The sequence below is a fragment of the Accipiter gentilis genome, chromosome 4 (genome assembly GCF_929443795.1).
Source record: "Accipiter gentilis chromosome 4, bAccGen1.1, whole genome shotgun sequence".
Taxonomy (NCBI): domain Eukaryota; kingdom Metazoa; phylum Chordata; class Aves; order Accipitriformes; family Accipitridae; genus Astur; species Astur gentilis.
The window spans coordinates 3,787,913-3,813,132 of NC_064883.1; the positions used below are offsets into that span (position 1 = coordinate 3,787,913).

Here is a 25,220-nt window from a genome sequence, read left to right on the forward strand (position 1 = left end):
AATAGCTGAAAGGTAGCCAGTGAGGACTTCGATTTTATCTTGACTAGACTGATGCTTGACCTAAATACAAACTTTCTGCATGCAATACAATGTTTAGACATCAGTCTTTGTCTAAATGTGGTTTTGAAAGCATGTTAAAGCATGTTTTATCACCACATCTGAAAGGTCTAGTGTAAACAAGCAAGGCCAAATGCACTTCTAGTGCATGTTAAACTGAACAAGTAAAAACTCTGTAATCCAAAAGGTGGGATTTGAGCTTGGTTATGCATGCCTAGACCAGCTTTCAAATGATAGTTTGGTAGGGATGAGCATGTTGCAACGTGGAAGTCAATATGTATGAACACCTGGGTTACTTGCTTTTTGCGCCCTTTGCTGAACCTGCAATTCAACGTTGCTAGTGGCGTAGCAAGCTACATAAAAGGCTTTTGTCTTGGTGCAGATATTGGAGGGAAGCTGTACTTTGAATAAACTTGAATAAACTTCATTGTATGTGCCTCTTTAGCTAATGTGTTAAGAGAGACCATTTAATATAGTAACATCTGGTCAGATCAATAGTTGGACCTTTGATCCGTTGATTGAAATCATGGTTTGCAAGCTGTCTATCCTTTATGTAGTTGCTATTTACTTGTACAGCGTAGTTAACTACCAGGGTATCGTTCCTCATAGTTGTAGCCTGAGGCTTGCCAAGGCTTTTTACAGTTGAAGTAACTGCTATATAGCAGACTAGGTAGCAGAGGTGTTTGCTTTCAGTGTTTGAGGATTTACAAATACAGCGAAGATGCTATCTACTAAGTACTACAGTGGTTACTATTAAAATGTCAACAGTTGTTTTTCTGTAATTAAAGTAGCTCTTGTTTTCTGGTGACTGTTTTGCAAATGGCCATCATTTGGGCAGTAAACTTTAATTTTTTTTAATTATGCCATTTCTCTGACAACACAGTGACTTGTTAATGTTGCATTTATGATACTAATGTAGGGCACTCTTACTGAATAACTTGCACATTTGCTTTAAGCAAGCTGCCACATTGAGTTTTGGTAGTGTCGTGTACTCAGTTTACTTCATACACCGTTTTGAACTTCTCTCCTTTGTTTTAATTTAGGGCTATTAGCATCTCCGCAGTCAGCACCTGGAAATTTAGACACTGGGAAAAGTGGAGATGTTAAAGGTACTGGGACAGGAGGAAGCAGAGAAAACAGCACGGTTGATTTTAGTAAGGTAAATAACATTAAGGTATTTAATGTTTAGCACAAAATAACTATGTAACAAAAAATGTGGTGGTTATAACTTCTCTCTTAGTTACAACTAAGACACGTGTACTTATGCCTGTGTATGGGTGTACACAAGACATATGTACTAAGATGTAACTTGTATGTAGGAGTGTCAAAATATGGCATAGGCTAAATGTGTCAGATGTTTCGAAACTCTTCCCAGTGGGACTGAACTTTCTGTTTCGTTTGATCTTTTCAGTATTTTGGTAACTTTGAGAGTGCAGCTGCTGTACTTTCTCACGCAGAGGGAGATATTTTCAGATCTGCTATAGACTCTTATGAAAACAATTTTGTAGATGGTGTTGTAATGTTTTTTTTTCTAGGACTGACTTTTGGGGTTTTTTTGTAAAGAGGGATTTTAAAGGGTTTTCCTTTATATGTTTTATGAATTTGCTGTACAAAAGTTATTGCACATCTTGATCATTAGGAGCATATAATATCACTTTGTGAAGGAAATCTTGTGTAATACTGTATATCCCTTGTATTGCTTTCATAATTTAAATTTGCTGGACAAGTTCCATTATGGCTTTTACTATAAAACTCACTCTGTAGTGTCATCTATACTGTGAAACACTGTAAGAAAATTGGTTTGCCAAGTTAAATAATTATGTTTAAGGAAAGCTAACTTACACTGTAGTTCTCATCTAATCATGGCAGGTGCCATATATTCCTGCTCCTCTGTCACAGTTTTTATGTTTTTGCTTGGCCTGTCCTTCTGTACACCTGCCTTGTCTCCTGTTGGGCAGGAGTCAGCCTCCTGGCACTGTAGTTGTGGCACACTTGGTGTGGGACTCAAGAGGCCATCTGTAAGTTCTCTAGATAGCAATGTAACTGGTGCTTGTGTGTGTGTATGTGAATACAGAGTTCTTGTGCTGTACCATTTTCTAATGCTCTTCTGTAATTATGTACAGAAATGAATGTTAAGATTTTCAGCCATCATATTTCTTATGGATGAAAACACAAACATATAATTTATTTTTCAAAATTATGACATTTGAAATATGCAGCTGTGGAATAACTAACTGCATTCTAGAAACCATGTGTAATTACATGAACTCTCCTTAGTAAATTGTGCATAGATTTTGTTAAGTTATGTCCTATCATGGAATGTTTGTCATGATAAGTAATATTAGAAAGGTGGTTATTCAGTTTGGAGTCTTCTAGAATATAGTAGGTGGTAGTAATTCTAACTTTTAGAAAATAATTTATTATTAGTTGGCTGGCTGGCTGACATTTTCTACATATGTTTGTCTTTTCTGTACTGTGGGATATTTAATTTGCTTTTTTATTTTTCTTTGTAGCATAAATGTCTAGTATATGCCAATAAACTTATAATTATGTTATAGAATTTCTGCTAATAAATGTAAGGGAATAAACACTTGTTTCATCTTTGTATGAATAGGTTGATATGAACTTCATGAGGAAAATTCCTTCAGGAGCAGAAGCATCAAATGTGTTAGTGGGAGAAGTAGATTTTTTAGAAAGACCTATTATTGCTTTTGTGAGGCTCTCCCCTGCTGTGCTTCTCTCAGGCCTCACAGAGGTTCCGGTTCCTACACGGTAAATAAATGCCTGGAAAGTCTGGCTTTACTTATACAATAAGATAATATTTAAGATCTCAAATAGTTGTAAATTTTTATACTTATTCTATTAAGCTCAAGAAATGTAGACTTTTGTTTAACATGATGCCAGTCATTTGCTGCAAAATTTGAAGAAATGAGATCCGCCATAAAATTCTCTGAATGCTTTAAATACATATAATGATGTTGTCTTAAGCAAGTGCAGAAGTTGAAACTGGTAGCTGACCTGAAGTAAAAGCAATGGGTCTTCCAAGCTTGTGTTGCTAATTTAAAAATGGGCATGAAGATTGTTATAGTTCCCTTCAGTGTGACACAGCATGACAGTGGGGAAGAGTCCACCAAGTCTGAAAATTTGTCTATTCTGAAGCTCTGTTCTTTGTATACAAATGCTCTGTATATGAATAACCTAGGTGATTTTTTTTTTTATTATATGCCCAAATCTACATGACTGACACTGGGGTAACCAATCTGCAGCTAATACATTGAATCAGTTTTCAATCTGCAATATGCCATACAGCCTGGTGCACCCACCTCCTCCAAGTCACGGGTCTTGTTGATATACTGTGGGTAGACTTACCACAGACGATCAAAATGTCAAAATGCAGGTCCCATGATGAAGATAGCAGGTCATTTCATCAGTCATCATGGAGGACACTTCATTTTCTGTGCACATTGATGTATTGGGCTGTTCTGTGGTGTTTAGCATAAATTTGTACATTTATGTGTTTTGGTGGTGGTTTTTTTTTTTAATGTTTCAAATAGATCAAAGTGCTTGTTTATCTTTGTAATTTTCAGCTTATACACTCTAATGGGAGACAAAAATAATCTTGGCAGTGTTCTTATAAATAGATGTGAGAATTTTCAGAGGGTAGTTGACAGTAGTGCTCTTAATGTTTCTTGGGAAATTCCAAAATTTCTGCATACTGATTATTGTATTAATGTAGCTAAAATTACCCTGTCCTAAATTTTTCAGAATGGTGTAGACTTGCAGATTTGGAATAGCATACTTGATTGTGAAGATGCAATCTCAGTTTCAGTTAGAGTAGTCAACTTGCAAAGGAAAAATAACACTAACCTTTTTGTACTGTGTGGTGAAAGAAGGCGCTGCTTTTTTCAAATGTGTTGTACTTGGGAACTACATTTTCATGGAGTATAGGAAGAAGGTCGTGAAAACAATTACTGAGGTTCATTCTTTGATTTGTATCCTTTTGAGTTTATAAGATACTAGTCCTGTTCAAGGTGGGTTTTTTTTGTTTTGTTTGTTTTTTTTAAAAGTGTGATAACTATTACTATGATTGGAAATGGAGACTGTCCGTTAATGTATGTTGTGACCCACCCCCAGATTGGATTCCCTTCCCAAAATGTCACTTTTACCTTCTTAAGCGTTCAAGATGCGGGTTCCCTTCCTTTCCACTGACACAGTACCAGGATATGCCTATATGAGTATGCCCAGTGTGTTGCTTCAAGTATATCTGTGTATCTGCTGTGTGATGTACCTAGTCACAGCAAGTGAGGGGGGGGGGTTTAACTCCTGTGAAGAGGTGGTTGTCAGGGAGGCTAGACAGAACAGGTCATAAAGCTGCTGGGCCCTCACTAAGGGGTCTTTGCTAGTGGGAATGTCAGAAAGGCTTATAATCCAGGGGAAACATTCATTGAGCTCTAGCCCATGGATTTCTACTACATTTAAGGCATTATAAGAAATTGAAAAATTAGGCTTCAGAGAAATTTTAGTTCAGGATTTGAGTTCCTTCTAGTAATGTCTTTTAGGCGAGCCTTTTCTTAGTCTTGCAGCTGTCTTTAAGATCTGAAATGGTGAAGAGGATATTTTTACTTCACTGCTAAATTTTCTTTAAACATTAGTTTGAAAGAACCCTCTGAGTATATTGACATGAGTCAGCTGTATTCATCTTGATGGCTTTCTCTGCAGGTTTTTGTTTTTATTGCTGGGACCAGCAGGAAAAGCTCCACAGTACCATGAAATTGGAAGATCAATAGCAACACTTATGACAGATGATGTGAGTGATGTATTTTAAAAACTTCTAGTTAAAGAAGTCTAGAACAATGTGTTTAGCATTTGTTTTCCATAAACATATTCTGGAGTGACAGGTTAAAGAAAAAAATAAATCACAAACTGGTTAAATGAAGAACTGTAAACTTATTTATTTCTTGTGTTAGTTAACTAAATAATGGTAAATTAACTTTCCCCCTTGTCTGTCTTGAACAAATCCTTATCCTTAATGTATTTCTGAAAAAAATATTTTAGCCTTGGTGTAAGATTTCATTTTTGTATTAAATTAGGAAATAGAACTATTAAATAGAACTGTGTCTGATATGAATCACTGTATGTTGAAAAGGACATAGCAAACTGTGTAAGTGTTCAGGACAGAAAGATTAAGAATGCGTGCAATTGAGTTATCACAGGTATTATTTTTTTCCAAAGCAAGATCAAATAATTAGAATTTTACCGGGCATTTGAAGTGTCATGCTTAGAGCCCTGGTGGATGGTTTTAAAGAGCACAGGGGAATCTGGACTTTTGGAGACTGTTGTCATCTTACTGAGCAAAATTGGCATGTTTTAATTCTGACTTCGCAGTGAGCGCCACCTACTGAATTGCTGATAATTATTAGGGTTACCTAGCAGAAGTTCCAATAGTACTTTACTCTAGAACAATTTAAAGTCTGGCAATGTAAAACGACCAATTTCTGCTTTACAACTGGGCAACTCGTCTGTGAATACAGTATTTGTTCAGTGTGAGAACGGAATATTAAAGGCTTTAGCTGCAGCTTCTAATTTTTTAGGTAGGCTGATTTTTAGGAAGGCTGTGATCATTGAAATAGAAAAATATAAAATTTTCATTAGTCTAAAAAGACCTAAATAGACCTTAAAGATCCAATTTACAATTAGAAGACTTAATGGTCAGGTAGTTGGAGACAAACAGTTCAGGTTTCAAATGTACAGAAGCAATTTAGGATCATCTTCTGCAAACAGTGTTTTTTAATAGCAAAACTAGCATTTTTTTCTCTCTGTGTATAAAATGCATCTTGGAATTCAGGGATTGTTTGCTTTAAATACTATGCATCTGTCAATTCAGAGTTTGTGTTGCAGTAGTCTGTAAAACCATGTAGGGTATTTCTTTTTGAGTAGTAGGAGGACTGCTTTCATGTGCTTTTTAAGATGTCATTTAAAATTAATTAAGCTAAAGGTATACAAATGAAATTCTTAATAAAAACTTGTATTTTAGTTTGGAGGTTATTTAAAGTATTTTTGTCCTGATTTAGCACAGCATAGTGGCACAGTGGCTGTAGGGCAGAATTATTCAGGCAATTGTATATGAACTTTATTTACTGAATATTGAAGATTAACTTTTTAATGAACTTTAGAAATGAACTCAATATTCATTTTGAGTTTGAAGATACAACTTCCTTATTTCATATTCTATAAGGATGTGCATACAGGTAGTTCTTAACACAAAAATATACAAATAAAGTAAAAGGCTAACTTCTGAGGACCTTTGAAAAATTTCCCATGCCTTTTTAAAAATAATGAAGTGTTCCTTGTAAGCAGTTCCTCTTTTTTAAAAAAAAATAATAAAAAAATTAATGTTAGGTACTTTCTTCTTGTAGGTTTTCCACGATGTTGCCTATAAAGCAAAAGACCGAAATGATTTGTTGTCAGGAATTGATGAATTTTTAGATCAAGTGACAGTCCTGCCTCCAGGAGAATGGGATCCATCTATAAGAATTGAGCCACCAAAAAGTGTTCCTTCCCAGGTAAAAAAAAAAATAATAAAAAAAAATTCAGTAGAGAGCTCCCATCATTTTTACTTTAAAAATGCCATTTCCAAATGCAAGTAAATTGTGTACTGAGTGTAAACTTCAGGAAAGCATCAGGAAAGCCCCCACATCCATTTGAAGAAAAAGTGGATTGTCCATTTAAGGTGGTTTGTTTTTTTTTTTTTTTAATTAAAAAAAAGGTGTTAATCAGTTTTCTGCTGTGCTTTTAAGTGAATTGTCTTTATTTCCTTTTGTAATACTGAAATGAGTTCATGTGAGATCTAGAATTGCTCCAAAATTGTATGTGAGATTGTATTATAAATTTTATTATTAATCTAGCAATGATCAGCAGGAAAATTGTAATTCTTATGAAAACATTTATTTGCATACAGCATTGATTGAAATGTTTTAATTAATGTATATTGGCTAGCATATCATGATTACAGAAAGTTTATGAAATACATAAAAATGGATCATATTGCACAGTTGTGATACAAGGTTAGAATGAGAGCTGGGGGAAGCTGGACCTTAGAGGGACTCTCATTTCTTCCCTTTCTCCCTCTTTACAACTGAGGGGAATTCCTGCTACTAGGAATTTTTAGTGTAAAGGCAGTATCAAAAGTGGGGGAGAGACTAGTGCTCTTGATTCGGAAGGTTGACATTGGTGTCAAATCCAGCGGTGGTTTGGGTGAGTGGGTGGAACAGAAGGGGTGACAGCAGTGCAGTTAATTCATGAACAGCCTGAGGCTACCACTTAACTTGTTTCTAAAATAAGCAGGGCCCAGGGTTTTTAGAAGGCAAGTTCAGCTGAGAAATTTATGAGGAGCTGGTGAGCAGCTTGCTGAATAGGGGAATGAGTTCTCATACCGGAATGGCATCTCATTTGTACTTCAACTAAATACTGTGTGTGTCAGAAAGTGAGGTCAGTTTCTGTTAGAAGCTAGATGCTTCTGCTCTGGAAATGATTGAGAAAAGAAATCTAAAGATTTCTATGCCTCATGGTTAGGCCTCTATAGTGTCTTGAAAAGGTAGGCTTTATTTCATCATGTTTCAGGGACATATTTCTTGTAAAAAGAGAGAAGATAATACTGTTGAGCAAGGTACTAATAAGATCTTTTTGGAAGTGTTGTACAGTTCTAGTTGTCTGTACTCAAAAGATATATTTGGCAAATAGGGGACTGCTGATAAGACGGGAATATGAAAAAGGTTTGGAGGGCATAGAGTCTCTGCACGCTGTCTTTGAATTATACTTCTTAGTGTAAAGGCAGTCTCAAAATATGATTTTAATTTTTCTTTTTTTTTCCCCCCCTGTAGGAGAAAAGGAAGGTACCTAAATTTCCAAATGGATCTACTCCTACAGGAGAGACTCTCAAAGAAGAAGGCCATCATGCTGGACCTGAACTTGAGAGAACTGGAAGGTGTGTTCACTTCCCTAAATACTAGCTACCATAAAGAAATAAAAGTGATAAATCCTCACAGTCTTTAATGATGACATTTGAACATAAAAAAAATCATGGTATAAGTGTCAGAGCGCATCCTTTTTCCTTTTCAAGTGTTGGATTCTTGCCTACAAATGCCATTCTGCTTAAAGCATTTTCAAGCCCATGGCAATGTTTCTCAACACATTTGTGAAGGATTTCATATAAGATGCTGCCTAATTTTAACTAACTGACTTTTAAGATTTGGGTTTTAATTTTTAATTGTCAAGAGCATGCAATTGTCATAATTATAGCAGGAATATACAATTTTCAGTATTGGGCTAGGTACTAAAAATTTCTATTAATGCAAATCTGTTTTATTAAACATGTACAAAATGGAACAACAAGGAATATAAAGTGGCAAAAAATACTTTGGTATTGTTTAGGTTTTGGTTTTCGTTAGGTTTCTTTCAGCTCAAAAATAAAATTGAAGGAATTTCTTTCAGTTGAGTTGCATTGTTCTCTGTTAATTCTGAAGTACTTGATGAAAAAGTCCCCAATATTGGAAATATCTGATTAAGATTAAACTTTAGTATCTTATATGAGAGAGTAGAGATTAAATCAGCTGAGAAATTCTGGAAAAGATGTACAATGTTGTTATTCCCAAAATATAAACTTCCAAAGGAAATGCATCTTTCTCATGCCTTTGCAAGAAGGTCTTTACAACATTTGTGTTGATTTTTACCATTTTGGCTTTGTTATACTTACTTTTTGCCTTTTTGCAGGCAGTATCTGGAGCTGACAAGTTCATTTCTGCCCCCAGAATTATCTCTAGACGAGACTATTGTTTTTCTTGGGAGTGGAATATTTTTGGGGTTTTTTATAACTCAGAATAAAATCAGACTTTTGTACGTGCAAATTATACCCAGTATTTTGGAGTCTTGAAATTTTTTTGGAAACTCCCAAAAGCTTTTTAATTTCTTGCTAATAACTTACCCACTTGAACTGACGTTCGGTTTTGTGTTTCCATTTGTAGAATACCTGTATACTCCAGATGAAAACACTGTTAAAAATGATAGAGCTAAATTTATTTATGGACCTAACCATATGTATTTAGAGAATTTGAATCAAAAAGCTGCAACTACTTAGTGGAGTATTAATATTGAAATGTTTCAATGCGGTGGTCTTGGTTGAGGTTTAGTATATTTCTTCTGTTCCTTGTTTTGAATATCGTAAGACAGATTTGACTTAAAACATTATTTAGGTAAAATAGTTCGCAAAGGTATTTTTTCAGTATCTAGCCCATATGCAAAAATACCTAGCCAGCTTTTAAAAATGTGGATAACCTGCTTGATTATATTTGGAATACTACTAAATTGGAATAGATAAGATTCTCATTTACATTTTAAACTGTTATGCTGTAATCTGGATTATGAAATTGCTAATTTGTGCTGGCAATAGGCACTGGCAGTCATGTGTACCCATAGTGTTGAACTAGCTAGAATCCTTTAGTGTACAGTTTGACGAGTTTCATCTCACCTATTTAGGCTTTTTGGTGGTTTGATACTTGACATCCAAAGGAAAGCACCTTTTTTCTTGAGTGACTTCAAGGATGCATTAAGCCTGCAGTGCCTGGCCTCGATTCTTTTCCTATACTGTGCCTGTATGTCTCCTGTAATCACTTTTGGAGGGCTCCTGGGAGAAGCTACACAAGGCAGAATAGTGAGTACAAAGAATGGTAGTGGCCAGGCTTTTAGACCTTCAGAGGCAAGTCACTGTGTGCATTTGTCTCATTTATTTATACTTGTATTTGAAGAATTTACCTATAGCACTTGATTAGCCTGCCCCAAAGCAGATCTTCCCCAAAAGGTAATTGCTGTGGAAAATGTGGGGAACCCATGTGAACAGGAGAAGATGCACAGTGGAGGTAAAAAATGTTTATCCTGCCTTATTGGATGAATGGCTTCATGAATTGAGAAAAGGCTTGCATTGCCTTCTTTTTGGCTACTTAAAAATAATGAATAGCAGTAAAGGTGCACCATCCCACTAGGCCTACTTTAGGCAAAGTCAGAGGCTCAAGGTGGATAGCCAAGAACATGTACTGGCCTTGAGTAGTAGGCCTACGAGGATGATAATGCCTGCAGTGTATGGGTAGCAGTCAATTGTGTGTTTAAGTAATGGACAGGATATGTATATGCTTTCACTGATGGTATGTTCTTAACAAAAAAAGAAAGTGGCTCATGTTTATGAGCAGAAAATACGCTTCATTGTAAATGACTTGAATATAAACCATAGATGTACAAAATTTTGGTAGCTTTATGTTTGGTAACACCAGCACCTTTTTAACCAAAATATTATTGCACTTCGGTTTTTGGAGCGGGGAAAGAATACTTTCATCAGCAATGTTAATAACTTAGTGTTCGTGTCAATTGGCTTGTGAGTAAATGACTTTTGGAGTGTATTTTCTGTTTTTAAATCTGTCATGAAGAAACAAGACTTTGTCCTTTTGGGGGAGGGAAGGATGTCTTAAGACATGTCCTTTACAAATTTTAAGATTCTGGTAAAGCTTATGCTATAAAATTCTTCTTGATACTTAGATCAAGTTTTTAAGCTTGTGCTATATTAAAATTGTTAACTATTTTGTCTCTTTCAAGTAATGCTGTTGACTCAGATTTTTGTTTATTGATGTAGCACTTCAAGCTGACAGAAAATACAGAAATAAATTATGTCTTTTCTGTGTGCTGTTTTTGCCACTCAATGTATAAATGCTTATCAAAATGTTGATGTAATTTTTGAATATACATCATGTATAATTATGAAAGTATGCTCCTTTTAAAGCTTGATTCTTAAACACCTTCTTTCTTTTAGCTGTCTGGAATTGTTTGCGGGTTTGTTCCTGCCTTCAGATACTTGGTGTGCATCATTGAATATAAAATTTAGTTACTGCACACACATGTTCAAGCACAGTAGCTGACATTGTAAGGTACACAGTTTGTGTTTGAAACCTTCCCTCACATTCCCAGGGGTCATCATCTCCACAGTACTCCTGTCCCTGCCACCCTGATTGAGAGCCCCAAGGTTAATGCATTGACTAACCAAAAGCACTAATTCAAAGGTAATAGAACAAGAGACTGGGATTGTATTTTTTTTTTCCTAATGTAATGAATAAAGGAGTCATGTTTTCATTTTTAATAGCCCCAGTTCAGCAAACCATTTTGCCCAATTTTAGATGCTTTCCTGAATTGGAGCTTAAGTTTGTGTAACTGCAAAATAGCAAACACTTAGAAATTCCACCAGGAACCCTTTAATCTGTAATCTGTGACTTCTGATCATTGTAAATGGAGTAGTTAACTATCTTCAGGTAACTTTAATATCATTTTAGTATCTAAAAAGTCCTGCCCCTCTCTTTTGAGGTGCGTTGTAACTTTTTTTAGCAGAATATGCTATAGTAAAACATTTAATTCAAGAACTGAAGTAGATATCTTACTTCAATGAAAAGAAATGCATTACCAGGTGGGACATTGGTTTGCTGCTCATCTCTTTTTGCTGTCATGTACACATAAACCAATATTGTTCAGTAATTTCCCCTGCACCTCTGCCTGTCATTTCTTTTGTAATGCTTGGTTGACTGATGCAGGTTTGATACGGCACACCGTATCTTGTTTTGGTACAGGTATGTTCCTATCTATCTATCTATTTTCTTTACAGAGACAGAAAATTATTTCTGTAAACTACATGTTGAGTAATGTTTTTTTAATTTGTAGTAATTGTTGGTATGTTTTTCCTCCATAGCTAGCAGGACTAGTAACTTGTTGTCATGGTTTTGGATGGCTTTATGTTGCTCAGGAGTGAAGTTATCAAAATCTTTTCTCCATGGTATTGTTACTGCAAAACTGTGTTAAGTTATTCTTGTCTCAAACATCAATATTAATTGCAATGTTTTTACATCTTGTATTGTTTCTAAGTCAATGCGTCTTAAAACTGTATTTATGCAGATGTGATGCTAAATGCGAACCTGAAAGGCAGCATAGTTACAGCAGTTTCTTTTCCCCCAAACAGAGTGCAATAGAGTCTCTCTTTGGAGCCTCATTAACTGGGATTGCCTATTCTCTGTTTGCTGGGCAACCTCTTACTATTTTGGGGAGCACCGGACCAGTTCTAGTATTTGAAAAAATATTATTTAAATTTTGCAGGTGAGTGATGCTTATATTAGCTCAATGCACTTTCTAACTTTCTAGCCTGTTAGAATAGCTGTAATTGAAAGCAGAGGTGTGTTAAAAGTGTATGCCCATGAAGGTGTAAATGCAGTGGCAAGAGGCTGAGAGATGAATGTGGTTTGGCAAAGCTGTGAGACACTGGTGAGCCTTAGTGAGAAAATCAGTGATAAGGAGTGGCTAGTACTTAAATAAAAGTTATGTTCTGACTGTGTGGAGATGTTGGCTTTGGCTCTGCAGGGGTAAACAGGGATTGATCTGCTCTCTAGGAGAAAGCATCTAGGTAGTTCTGGAAAGATCATACCCGTGATGCTTCCAAAGCTAGGTAGTTGCACCCTCAATCCTAGAAACACTTTGCAGTGTTGCTTTGCTTTGGTAGAAGATGAGACAGAAAAATTTCTGCTTCAGAACTAACATCAAGAGTGAGAAAAGTGGTGAATACCTATAGAGCTTGGCCTCAGTATCTGTTTTCAAATAGAATATAGTATAGGTGACTTTTGGCTCAATTAATACTTTTGTTTCTTTCTTTACACAGGGATTATGGTCTTTCTTACCTCTCCCTGCGAACTAGCATTGGTCTGTGGACTGCATTTTTATGCATAGTGCTTGTAGCCACAGATGCCAGCAGTCTTGTGTGTTACATCACTCGATTTACTGAGGAGGCTTTTGCAGCGCTTATATGCATCATATTTATTTATGAGGCATTGGAAAAGCTTTTTCATTTGGGAGAAGTGTATGCCTTCAATATGCACAATGATTTGGATAAACTGACTTTATATTCGTAAGTACCGAGTTCTACCTGTTAGTAAAACACATTGGGAAAATGTTTATAGTATAGAGACATACCGCTTACTGAATTGAAATGTGTGCCTCTCCCAGGAAGGGTAGGAGGAATGCTGGGGGTGGTACGGGTATGAGAAACCTCAGAAAAATTCTATTCAGGATGCTGTGGAATTGAATTTTCTGTAAGCTACGGGTGGTTGGAAGGGATGAGGGGGTGTGACAATGCCTGCTTTAATTACAGCTTTATTAGAAGTCAGCCTGGAGATTAAAGGTCAAACAGGAGTTCTGCCTTGGCGCTTTGAGAAATCATGATAGTTTATCCCACCTGAGTGAGGATTATTTCCAGGTAGCTGAGGCATGGAGAGCTCCTGCAACTTTCACATGCTATGAATAGGGAGTTAACATCTTTAAACAGTGTTGCTTTCTACTGTAATTGTGGGGAATACTTGACTTTTTTAAAATTTTTTTTTGAGAGAGGGGAATAATAGGAAATACAATACAGCCATTTTTTTCCCCTTTCCTGACTAAGTACAACTATTAGTTCTAGTCATCACAGTAACTAGCAGTAAAACTATCTGTACAAAAATAACTTTATTTTATTTAAAGAATGCAACAAGCAAGCTATTACGGTGTATCTTTTTTCCATTTGATTTATTTCTGTGGCAGTTGTATATTACCTGCCTATGGTGGGTTGACTTTGGCTGGATGCCAGGTTCCCACCAAAGCCACTCTGTTACTCCCCTCCTTAGCTGGACAGAGGGAGAAAAATATGACAAAAGGCTCATGGGTTGAGATAAGGACAGGGAAATCGCTTGGCAAGGGCAGTCACAGGCAAAACAGACTCAGGTGGGGGAAACTAATTTAATTTATTACCAATCAAATCAGAGTGGGGTAATGAGAAAATAAAAACTGAATCTTGAAACACCCTCCTCCTACCTCTCCCTTCTTCTCGGCTGAACTTATTTCCTGATTTCTCTATCTCCTTACCCTGAGCAGCACAGAGGGACAGGGAGTGGGGGTTGCGGTCAGTTCATCCCACATGGCCTCTGCTGCTCCTTCTTCCTCAGGGGGAGGACTCCTCACTCTTACTCTGCTCCAGTGTGGTCCCCTATGGGGTCACAAGTCCTGCCAGCAAATCTGCTCCAGTGTGAGCTTCCCTCTCCATGGGTCCACAGGTCTTGCCAGGAGCCTGCTCCAGTCGGGCATCCACCTGCTCCGGCATGGGGTCCTCCCCGGGCTGCAGGTGGATATCTGCTCCACCGTGGACCTCCCTGGGCTGCAGGGGGACAGCCTGCCTCACCACGGTCTTCACCAAGGGCTGCAGGGGAATCTCTGCTCCGGCACCTGGAGCATCTCCTCCCCCTCCTTCTTCACTGACCTCGGTGTCTGCAGGGTTGTTTCTCTTACATGTTCTCACTCCTTCCTCCCTGCTGCTGTGGTGCCACAGTCTTTTCCCCTTCTTAAATTTGTTATCCTGGAGGCCGTACCACTGTCACTGATGGGCTCGGCCTTGGCCGGTGGTGGGTCGATCTTGGAGCTGTCTGGCATCGGCTCTTGTCAGACATGGGAGAAGCTTCTAGCAGCTTCTCACAGAAGCCACCCCTGTAACCCCCCTGCTACCAAAATCTTGCCACGCAAACACAATACACTACCTTTTGGTGTGTAGCTGTACTAGTTCTGCATTAAAAGAGGTTGTTTATATGGTGAAATTAGCATTGAGTACATTTTATACTGTGTGCCTTGACACTCTGTATTTTTTAGTTTTTGATGATATGCTTACATGCTGCTTTATCTTTTGCTGCTCAGTGTGGAGTTTCCAAGCTTATGGTATAGCTTCATGAAATATGATGAATTGGGTTACCAGCTCACACCTGCCAGAAGGAGGAGATCCTGCTAACTGTTGCTGAGAGAAACTTCTCATTTCACGTAGTTTAAAGCAAATCAAAAGCAAAGCTGTTCTTTGATTCATCAGCAGCACACAATTAACTGTCAATCAGTGATCCATATGTTCAGGATCAGCATCAGTAATACAGCAGATAAACCATAATGTGGGACAATTAAGAAATACTAGTAAGAACTTACACGTTTTTAAATTGTCTTGTATTACTAATCCCCCAAAGTTACAGTCGCACCCACACCAATAGTTACCTTCCAGCCCCAGACATGTAGGTTACAGTCAGACATGTCTTTGAGGAGCACAGGTTTCTCTGCTAGTGCTCCCCTTCTGGAGATGTGCATCTTCCAGCTTTACACCAGTACCTGTGTGGTTGCCTGTAGTCTGCGAAGTTGCACGCTGGTGAGGGAGCTCCCGGCGAGGTCATGTCCCTACACCTGCGGTGGGAGTCCCTGCTTGTTGCACCCTGCAGTCAGTCCCTAGTTGGAGGGCAGACTAGGCTGCTCTGCCTGGACGAGGCAGAGATCATGATGCACACAGGGTGACTTCTGGCATTATCAAACCAGGTTTTGACAATATTGTGTTTCCACTCCAGGATCTCTCCTCACTTCTACAAACATTCATGCTGCTTTGGTACTTCCTTTCAGGATGATTCCTTTTTTTTTTTTCTTTTTTTTTTTCTTTTCTTTTCTTCTTCCCCAAAAGTCTTTTTTGTAGTTCCCTTGTTGCTATTTAATCCAGCTGATGGTTGTCATCTTCCTCTTCAGTGTGATCAGTTTTGCGCAAACACCCAGGCTCAGACTGCTTTTTGTATTCCATTCACACATGCCATTTACATTCACTTTTCTGTCTTAACAGCTGTTGAGACCAGGCCATGTTGCCAGGAGTGGGCCATGGTGGTATGCTCACTTCCTAATTTCTGCCTTTCTCCTGGCTGTTCATCCTGTTTTAGTGGCTTTGTGACCTCACTGTGAGCATGTTAAATTCACTAATCTGGCAGAAACTGTACTGTAGGTCTTCTGACCCTTGCCACCTGATTGTGTTTTGCTATGCTAGCATAAGCAGGCCACGAGGGTGGAGTGGAGAGAGGAAGGTATGACATTTCCTTGGTTTAGCTCTGAGGTGTCACACATGTCTTCCAGGATGTGCCACAGACTTCAGCTTTGGTTTGTCCTATATTTTTTTTCCTATCACAAAGCTGTAGGAGATCCAGCCTTTTACAATTGCCTTTTTTTTTCTTTTCTTTTTCTTTTTTTTTTTTTTTCCCCTCCTCTGTTTCTCCTAGTGGAGAAGAGGGTACAGAACAAGCATCTTCAGCTAAGTGAGCTAGAAGGCAGTCTCAACATTTTCTGTTTTTTCTTTCTCTTCCTGGATTTCCACGTACCTGCTTTGTGGCATCCTTTATCTTCGTTGCATTTGTTGAGAAATTTGTCTATCAGTCTTCCTTCAGTGCCCTTGTTCATGTTATTGCCTTGACCAACAACTAAAGATGGTTTCTTTTCATCTCATCATACTTACTGTTGCAATTCCTTTCTCTTCTCATGATTCTTAAGTTACTGTATTTGCAACTGCCTTATAGGTATTACTGCTTTCCAGTCTTCTCCTATTTCCTTTTGCTGTTACTTTAGGATTCAGTTATCAAAAGAAAGTATCTTTACTTCTTACTTTTTTAAGTTCCCTAAATATTGTGCTTTGCAAATCTAGATTTTTTTTCACCCATGCGCATTTAGTGCTCTTTCCTTCTTTACCGTTACACTATCAGGATGCAAGTTTGCCCTTCCATGGTTCTTTGTTTTTCAGTATCTGGATGAATCTCATAGATTTCTTGCTTATTATCTGTTTCTCTTCTACATAAATGTTTACATGTTAAACTTCTGGTTTAATGTGCTTGAACAGCTTTATTTTGAAAACATCCCATTAAATCAATACTCATTGTGTTTTGTTTGGTTTTTTTTTTTGTTTTTTTGGTTTTTTTTGTTTTAAACTGATGTGTACTTCTGTCAGCCTGAGAGAAAGGATTCTGCAGTCCATGTTTGCAAACCACTGCAGTAGGGAGGGGCACTTTTACTTGTTCAAACAGTTATTAAAAATGCATGTATGCTGTTGCTTTAAATCTGAGCAATTCTTGCATTTTATATCTTCAGTTAGTCCACTGCATACTCAAAAATGGTGTCTTAATTCAGGGTGACCAGTTTTGGTCATGTGTAGATTGGAAGGCATGCCAAATGCAAGATAAATAGCTAACTCTACCAAAATTTTAGAAAAGACTTGGAAACATCTAGAGGCTAATGACATGCCTGGTCTGAAAAGGAGTTGCCGAAACTGTGTCATCTACACCAATTTTTAAAATGAAATGGTTTCAATCTGTCTTCTCTTGTGTTGGTGTACAGTAGGACTAATTGAAGTTTGAATCCTTGTGGGATGTTATGTTGTAACAGAAATCTAAAAATCTTAATTTGTACACAGTCATAGAAAACTGTTTGTGCCAAGTTAGTCCAACTATTTGGAAATCTTTAGAAATAACACAATATATGTTCATATAGGGTTGTTGGAAGGTGGTGTCATTTGGATTTTTATCTTCACCTTTTTATTCACAATATGTAGAAGTCTGCATATATTATCTATTTCATTTTATTTTTCAGGTGTCATTCTATTTAAAAACTGGCAGATGAGTCATATAGTTAAGTCAACATCTTGTGTGCTTCCAATTCTTTACAATACATAGTTTGGATTTTTTGGTCCAATCTGTTAAACCTGCTGAGCAGTTGCTTCTTTGATTGTTCATTTCTCCCTCCCACCCCCGCAATAATCCTAGTTCATGTCATGTAAGGAGGAGTATTGTACTCTGCTTCTTTCATAGAAGGTTGGCCTAAACTCTGGTTTAAACTCTTCAGGACTTCTGAAATTGCTGCGGATTGCTGCATTTTGGCACGTATGGCTTAAAAGCATGTAAATTATTTTTTTTTCTTCCTTTCAGATGTGTTTGTTCTGAGCCTGAGAAACCCAGCAATGAAACTTTGCAGCTGTGGAGGAGTATGAATAAGTCTGTGGAAAATATAGTATGGAGTAACCTTACAGTTTCTGTGAGTATCTAAAAGCTATGTGTGTATATATATGTGTGTGTATATGTATGTATAAAAAAGAAATACCCGCACAGTACCAATTAATATTTTTCGTGTGGTTTCTTCTTTGACTTGAACCTGGACTGTTTTCTTTGAAACTGTATTTTTGAACTCTTATTCCTCCCATAATGCTTTAAACAGTCGTCATAGTGGTTTGGATGAGGGAGTCCATGGCAGTAAATGCTAATATCATAAATGTCTGCTTGAGGTAGCCACTTTAATCCTGGTAGGCAGAACAGTCTTCTTTCTGAAGTGCAGATGAATATGATGAGGTGAATAAACAGGAGATTGCTTCCTTCAGTTTCCTGGAAAGGATGAACAAATACTTTTAAGAAGATGTGAGGATGGAATCTGCAGTTAAAATGTGGTAGCAAACAAGTTTCATTAGTTTGTTAGGCATTGGTATAAAACTAAAACAGAATCAAGCTACCTACATAGTGATTGGAAGAAAATAATTATTTGGAAAATTGAAGGTTAAAAGGGAAGGTGGGGAGCTATTTGAGGGGATAGGCTTGAAAGCATTGCCTTCTAAACTGGGCATTTCATAACAGTATCTAATTTTGAGGGTAGGTGAAGAGGAGGAAAGTTATCATGTGGAAGTGATACAGAAGGCTTTTAGGAAGAAACAGTTTTGCTGATTAGTAGTTTCTTGGCTGGGATTCAGTTGCCTAAATGCAGCTGTCTACAGCTGCTTTGCATACCCTGGCACCTGAAGGCTATCTAAAATGGCAGTAGGTACCCATGTATGGGCTCTCCTTGTGTGTGAGCCTAGATGTTCACACTGAAAGTAGAAGGTGTTTCGCACAGCAAAAATACTATGAAAAACCTCAGTGCTTTCCTTGAGTTTTAGCTGTAGTGTCTTCTATGTACCACCAATGGCTCCCAGTCTACCATAATCACCTAGGGCGGCATTTTTTCTTGAACTTAATTTTTGTATTTATTTTATATTATTATTAATTTTATATACCTTTTCATTCTCTTCAGCATCTGTAGTCTTCCTGGAGAGACAGAACTGATCCAGGATTTGGTGGTGCTTATAGTCAAAGTAGATTGTTAATGGGGAGAATTTTTGTCATAAGTTAAATTTTCAATAAATTAACCTGTTTAAAGACTAGGTTGTGGTAGTGCTGCTTCCAACTATTTGATTTGTTGACTTTTTGTTTCCTTGTACTCCATGTGCCTACTTTAATTCTTTACTTGCATTTCGGTGAGCCTTTTGGATAGGGATTGCTTGACTTTCTTTTTTATTCAAATCCATTATTTCTGATGCTTTTCTACTTTACTAGAACTTTTTTTTCTTACAGTTGGGTTAATCTCATTTTGTAAGAGTCTTTTTTCCTTAACTGTATCAGGACAAAATAAAGAGGTGGGAGAAACTGAGAAAAACCTTTTTTATGTTTGTTAACTTGAAAGTTGATGTTGGATAGTCTGCTTTTCCTGGGCTTAGTCCTCAGTCTTTATTTATGCATCCTATCTTGTGATACTTTGAGAAATAGAATAGAAATGAAGTGAATTTAAAGAAGTTGTTTCTTCTTGGGCATCTCCCAGCATTTTGGCATCCTGAAATAATCAGTGATGGCTACTGTGGCTCTTCTGGAATAGACAGCACACATTTTGGGCATTTCAGGATGAGGGAGTGATGAAGGAAAGAACCCCCTTTTGGGGATTGTGAAAGGTCTCAAATGTGTTTTATATCGAAAACCTACAAGTTAAGTTGAATGTACTAAGTGAATAAAATGTAGAAATTTAAGGAGTTTTTCTCTTTGTAGGAATGTTTAGAATTTCATGGTGTGTTTCGTGGATCAGCTTGTGGCCGTCATGGACCATATATTCCAGATGTTCTCTTCTGGTCTGTCATATTATTCTTTACAACATTTTTCCTCTCCTCTTTCCTTAAGCAATTCAAGACCAAACGCTATTTCCCAACTAAGGTAATTCTGATTACAGACTATTGTTAACTTGTGATAAATACATAAGTATAGCTTATCAGAGTCGCATTTTCTATTTTGCTTCAGCACTTGTATTGGGAGATTTCTTTTAAGACAGAAAAAGAAATTAAAAACAGAAAATTAGCTAATAATTAAAAAAAGGAAGACATTAGAGGAAAGAAATTGGCTGCAGAAAATTCAGTGCTTACTCTCTACTTTCCTATAGTTACAACAAGATGTTCTAAACATTAGAAGATGTAGAGCAGTCCATCTCCCCATATTAATGGGTATTGCCAGGTATCATTTGGAGAGATAATACTGCTGTTTTCCTCATCTAGCCGTACAGGACAATTGATTGCTTTTCCCACACTGCTGATGTGTGAAGGGTTCTGAGTGATTCCTCAGGGGATTACTATTTCTAATAGAAGCTAATATAATGATTATCCTTGGACTGATTTACACAACTTACTTCTGCTAGCCAAAATAAAGCAGTTAGATCTTCTATAAGCTTCAGCTCATCCCTACAATGTGTTTCTAATGTTTAATAAAGTCACCTTTGATAACTTGAAGCTGTTGCAAATTGTACTCCTCCTATCTATTAAAACATTAAATGTATGAATATTAATTTCAGAACAATTCAGTGATGTTATTGAATTAAGCTACAAGAGACTAGCTGTGATGGCCCAGCCTCTTAGTAGGGTTGAGGGGACAAGAAGATGAGGAAGGAGTTATTTTAAGTAATTTGCTTCTTGCAGTAGATCACTTCTAAATGAGATAATTGGATGAACAGTTGTACAGAATACTTACCTTCTTCTGCAACTTCATGATATGCTGGCAGGCAGCTTAAATTTTAAAATAAAAAGAGAAAGTATATATAATGTTCAGTGGTGTAGTATAATATAAAGAGACTTCAGTATCCATAGGGGAAAAAATTGTCTTGCTATACATGCAGATTATAATGACGAACAAGCAAGAGTTAACACAATTCTTTTCTTTATAGGTGCGTTCTACGATTAGTGATTTTGCGGTATTTCTGACCATAGTAATCATGGTTTTGATTGACTATCTTGTAGGAGTACCTTCTCCTAAGCTTCATGTTCCAGAGAAGTTTGAAGTAAGAAATAAAACCTTTTACAAAACTTAACTTTTTAAATGCTTACAATTTCATAGACAGTAGAACAGTGGAATTGTATAGAAACAGAAATTAATCTTTTTTACTTACAACGTAGCTGATGAAGTAACCTCCCTTTTCTGCTTTGAATGTATGTCTCATCTGACAGAAGACACTATGCCTTATATTATAATATCACTGAAAAGGAAGCATTCTTTTGTGCAAATGTACAGAAATGAAAGAATGGAATGGGTTTGTTTTAATTTTTTCCATACAAATGTCACATTCACATGTAACAGCTAAATCAGTCTTTTGGTCAAAACCATTGGAAAAAAAAATCTGAACATGTATGTAAGAGACTGTTGGTCTGTTCATTGCAGCTGTTTGTAGCAATAAAATCTTCATTTTATCTTTAGTTATTTAATTTTTATTGTTGATGTTTGTTTTTTCAGCCCACCCGAAAAGACCGGGGATGGTTCATCGATCCTCTTGGAAGCAATCCTTGGTGGACACTCTTGATAGCTGCTGTTCCTGCTTTACTCTGTACCATTCTCATTTTCATGGATCAACAAATAACAGCTGTTATTATAAACAGGAAAGAGCATAAGCTGAAGGTAAAAGTAATTTTCACAAAACTCTAATGTTGTGTAAGTCTCAAGTTTATTTTAAATCAGATTCATTGTGCAAGTCTCTGAAACATTACCAACAGCTACTAAAAAGATGCACGTATTGACTAATAAAGAATAAATATAATTTTGTGGACACTCTCAAAGTATCTAACTTTTGTAGTTATCTGTTATTTACCAGCTAAGTTATAAATATGGTATCTTATAAATAGGAAGTTTATAGAATTATTCGTTTTCTTAATTTTACAGAAAGGCTGTGGTTATCATCTTGATCTGCTCATGGTTGGTGTTATGTTGGGGATATGTTCTATCATGGGCTTACCGTGGTTTGTTGCTGCAACTGTCTTGTCTATAAGTCATGTTAATAGCCTGAAAGTTGAATCAGAATGCTCAGCGCCAGGAGAGCAACCAAAGTTTTTGGGAATCCGGGAGCAGCGAGTGACAGGATTGATGATTTTTGTCCTGATGGGCCTGTCAGTGTTTATGACCTCTGTTTTAAAGGTAAAAGACATTTTTTCCAAAATATTTGTGTTTTCTTTGTGCTTTTGATTTTGATATTGTTAGGAAGTTTTATTATGTGAAGTAAAATAAGCCTGGACTCATTCTCAGATTGCCTTTTTAACAACAGATGTTAGTTGAATAGAAATGATAGGGGGAGATGTAAGAAAATGAAATCTCAGCAAGCTTGAAATGTAGTGAGTAGTGAAGACCCTGTTACCTGATTTTCTTGCCAGTTAATTTTTAGCTTCTTGAGTCCATGTTGCCTGAAATAGGTCTTCTGTAGTTCTTATGCAAATGCATAAATGGAGAGCAAAAAGGAGTGTGATAAAGATAGAAAGTTACTTGAGCAGAAGTAATATAATATAGTAGAAGAAACAGAAACATCTGGTTTAAAAAGTGATCATGAGAAGTGATATTGTTCACTTCTCATTCTGATATTCAGCTTATTAAACTTCCTTTGATGTTTAAAGTGTCAAGATTATCTTATGCATAATCATGGTGTAATATAGATTTTGTAGGTCGTATTGTGGACTCAGTTTACATTTTCTCTCTCAATTTATATCCATAGTGCCCTTCCAAAGACTTTATTGGAAGAAAACCAATCAGTTCAGTTGGCTTCTTGCTCAGATTTGAGTAAGATCCATTCAAATTCTGCTTTGTTGTTTCAAATCCAATAGTTAAGGAGACATGAAAAAACTGACTTTTTGTTGCCCAAATAGCATATATGGCATAAATTGCATAATTTCTAATGCCTTTAAAGAACTTTGTAAGTCTGTTTAAAGACATATCACAAGTCATTTCACAAACAGGTATCTTCTAATGGCTGTTGAAGTTTAGATAATGGGAAGAAATAAACTTATGAACGCACAGTTATAATTTAGTAATTAGAGCTACATATTATAAATTCTTAATACTTGACCATTTGTATGTGTTAAAGAATGTAAAGGTAGTAGCAGTTATTAATAAGGCAGTAGCAGTTATTAAAAATGAGTATTCAGATTTGACAGTCTGTCATTGAAAAGCTATCAGGAGCTCAGCTGTATAATGCAAATGATCAGAATCAGAAATATTGAAATAATTTATTGTTGCTCAAAAGCAAAAGATAAAGATGCTGATTGCTGAAGCTAGATGGTTGCCCCATGTTTTAACAGCTGATTCTTAGAAAGGAATGCTTTTATTTTTTTATGGAACCAAGGGTAGTGGGAATGGAATTATTACTCTTTACTCTTTATGAAATGTTTTTCTTTTTCAATGTGAATGGCTGTTACTGTTCAAAAGAAGGAAGGAGAACAAAGCCTTGCATCTGTAGGTTGCTGTGCATTTATTCCATGTATTAATATTGATTTAATACAGTAGAAGTTAACATAAATGAAGTAGTAGCATGTCAAGTAACAGAGCTTACAGTGAAGACCCTAGATCTACACACACACACACACACACACACACACACACACACGTGTGTGTATATATATCTATGCAGTAATGAATCTTTAAGGCACAGTTTCGTTCCAAGCTATTTAAGTTTCAGTAAAGACTTTTGTTAAGGCTTCGTAGCAGCAGTTTTTATTAAGATTACAAACTGTATCTTGGCTGTCCTTTACTCAGAAGTTTCATGAATTCAGGAGCAAAGGAAGCTTTGCTTTGTGTAGGCTACAAAGGTTTGATCCAAGTGCCTCTGAAATCAGTGGACAAATTTATTATTTTGGTAGGCTTTAAATTGATCTTCTTATTGGAGCAAAATTTAGCCCTGAACAATTAGCTGATTTTCATAGCTCAGTAGGTATGGTGGATTTTTTGTTTCGTCTGCTCCAGAAATGCAAGATTAGTGATCAAAAGTAAAACTTCATATGGCAATTTCATGAAGTTGATAGTCTCAATACAGTTCCTAGCAGATAGCTACATACAGCAGCATACTTCACAGTAATAGAAACTTAGAAAATGGAATGAATGGGCAATCAAGACTGAACTACTTTTTAAATCCTGGTGATAGCTTTGTTAGCTCTAGATTTTTTTGCTGTTCAATGATGTGTATGTTTTCTCGATAAATAAAGAGCCTCAGCTTTTACAGATTTCACCTGAGTAAAACATAAAGTAAAAAATAGCTTGGTCCGTGTCTTTCACTAATATGGATTGCTGTGTTATGCCATGTTGATTCCAGAAGTAACTGGGTGGGTGTTTTTTCTTCCCCAGTTTATTCCAATGCCAGTTTTGTATGGTGTTTTCCTTTACATGGGAGTGTCTTCATTAAAAGGCATTCAGGTAAAGTGTGATTTTAATAAACAATTTGCTGTTGTTTAACACTAAATGAAAAGGAAACTGTAACACGTTACTTTATGTGAGCAATGACAAAGTTAGCCCATGTTGTCTGAATAGTATGTAGGCTAATTTCCTGAGTGTGTTGTTCAGATATTTGTTCTTACCGTGTTGTGCCTTCACTTCTCAGTTCTTCTGCATTTATTCTTTCAGTAGTGTAGCTGAGCAACAAATTTTCTGAAATATTCTGAAATTTTGTAGTAATAATGGAGGCGGGGGATGGTAGGGAACCCAACAATACAAAATGGCCCCCAGTCGCACCCCCTTGAATGTTCAGTGTCCTTCTTAGTATTTTATTTGGGATTAACTGTTTCTGGTGTCTCTTAAAAATGTTTATTTCCTTCCGGAGAGGAAGAAAATAATTAACTGAAGGATGATTTTATTTTTTCAATGCAGTTTTTTGACCGTATAAAACTGTTTGGAATGCCTGCCAAACATCAGCCTGACCTGATTTATCTACGTTATGTGCCACTCTGGAAGGTCCATATCTTTACAGTTGTTCAGCTCACTTGTCTAGTTCTGTTGTGGGTGATTAAAGCCTCTGCAGCTGCTGTTGTTTTCCCTATGATGGTAAGTTTTCTGTTTTACAAGTTAATTTTCCAAGAGTAGGTGCATCATCCAAGATCTCTTCGGAACATATTTGCTGGCTTAAGAAGGGAGTGGGAAAGGAACAAAAGAACCTGTAGT

The 25,220-nt window shown here is 36.7% G+C and overlaps 1 protein-coding gene across 7 annotated transcripts in view; it reads left to right on the forward strand.

Moving 5' to 3' along the window:
• The window catches only part of SLC4A7 (solute carrier family 4 member 7), a 96,256-nt gene that overhangs the window by 62,849 nt on the left and 8,187 nt on the right, over positions 1-25,220 (forward strand). For 4 of the 7 annotated variants that reach the window (XM_049798652.1, XM_049798647.1, XM_049798650.1 and 1 more), the window contains 16 exons: positions 1,101-1,216; positions 2,016-2,075; positions 2,672-2,829; positions 4,777-4,864; positions 6,474-6,620; positions 7,938-8,041; positions 9,589-9,763; positions 12,101-12,234; positions 12,791-13,036; positions 17,910-18,015; positions 19,824-19,985; positions 20,983-21,096; positions 21,546-21,707; positions 21,969-22,220; positions 24,411-24,479; positions 24,930-25,103. In XM_049798652.1, the coding sequence (XP_049654609.1) occupies positions 1,101-1,216; positions 2,016-2,075; positions 2,672-2,829; positions 4,777-4,864; positions 6,474-6,620; positions 7,938-8,041; positions 9,589-9,763; positions 12,101-12,234; positions 12,791-13,036; positions 17,910-18,015; positions 19,824-19,985; positions 20,983-21,096; positions 21,546-21,707; positions 21,969-22,220; positions 24,411-24,479; positions 24,930-25,103 (2,267 nt within the window). The remainder of the gene's footprint in view (positions 1-1,100; positions 1,217-2,015; positions 2,076-2,671; positions 2,830-4,776; positions 4,865-6,473; positions 6,621-7,937; positions 8,042-9,588; positions 9,764-12,100; positions 12,235-12,790; positions 13,037-17,909; positions 18,016-19,823; positions 19,986-20,982; positions 21,097-21,545; positions 21,708-21,968; positions 22,221-24,410; positions 24,480-24,929; positions 25,104-25,220) is intronic. The other 3 variants (XM_049798649.1, XM_049798653.1, XM_049798651.1) reach the window with 2 other exon arrangements.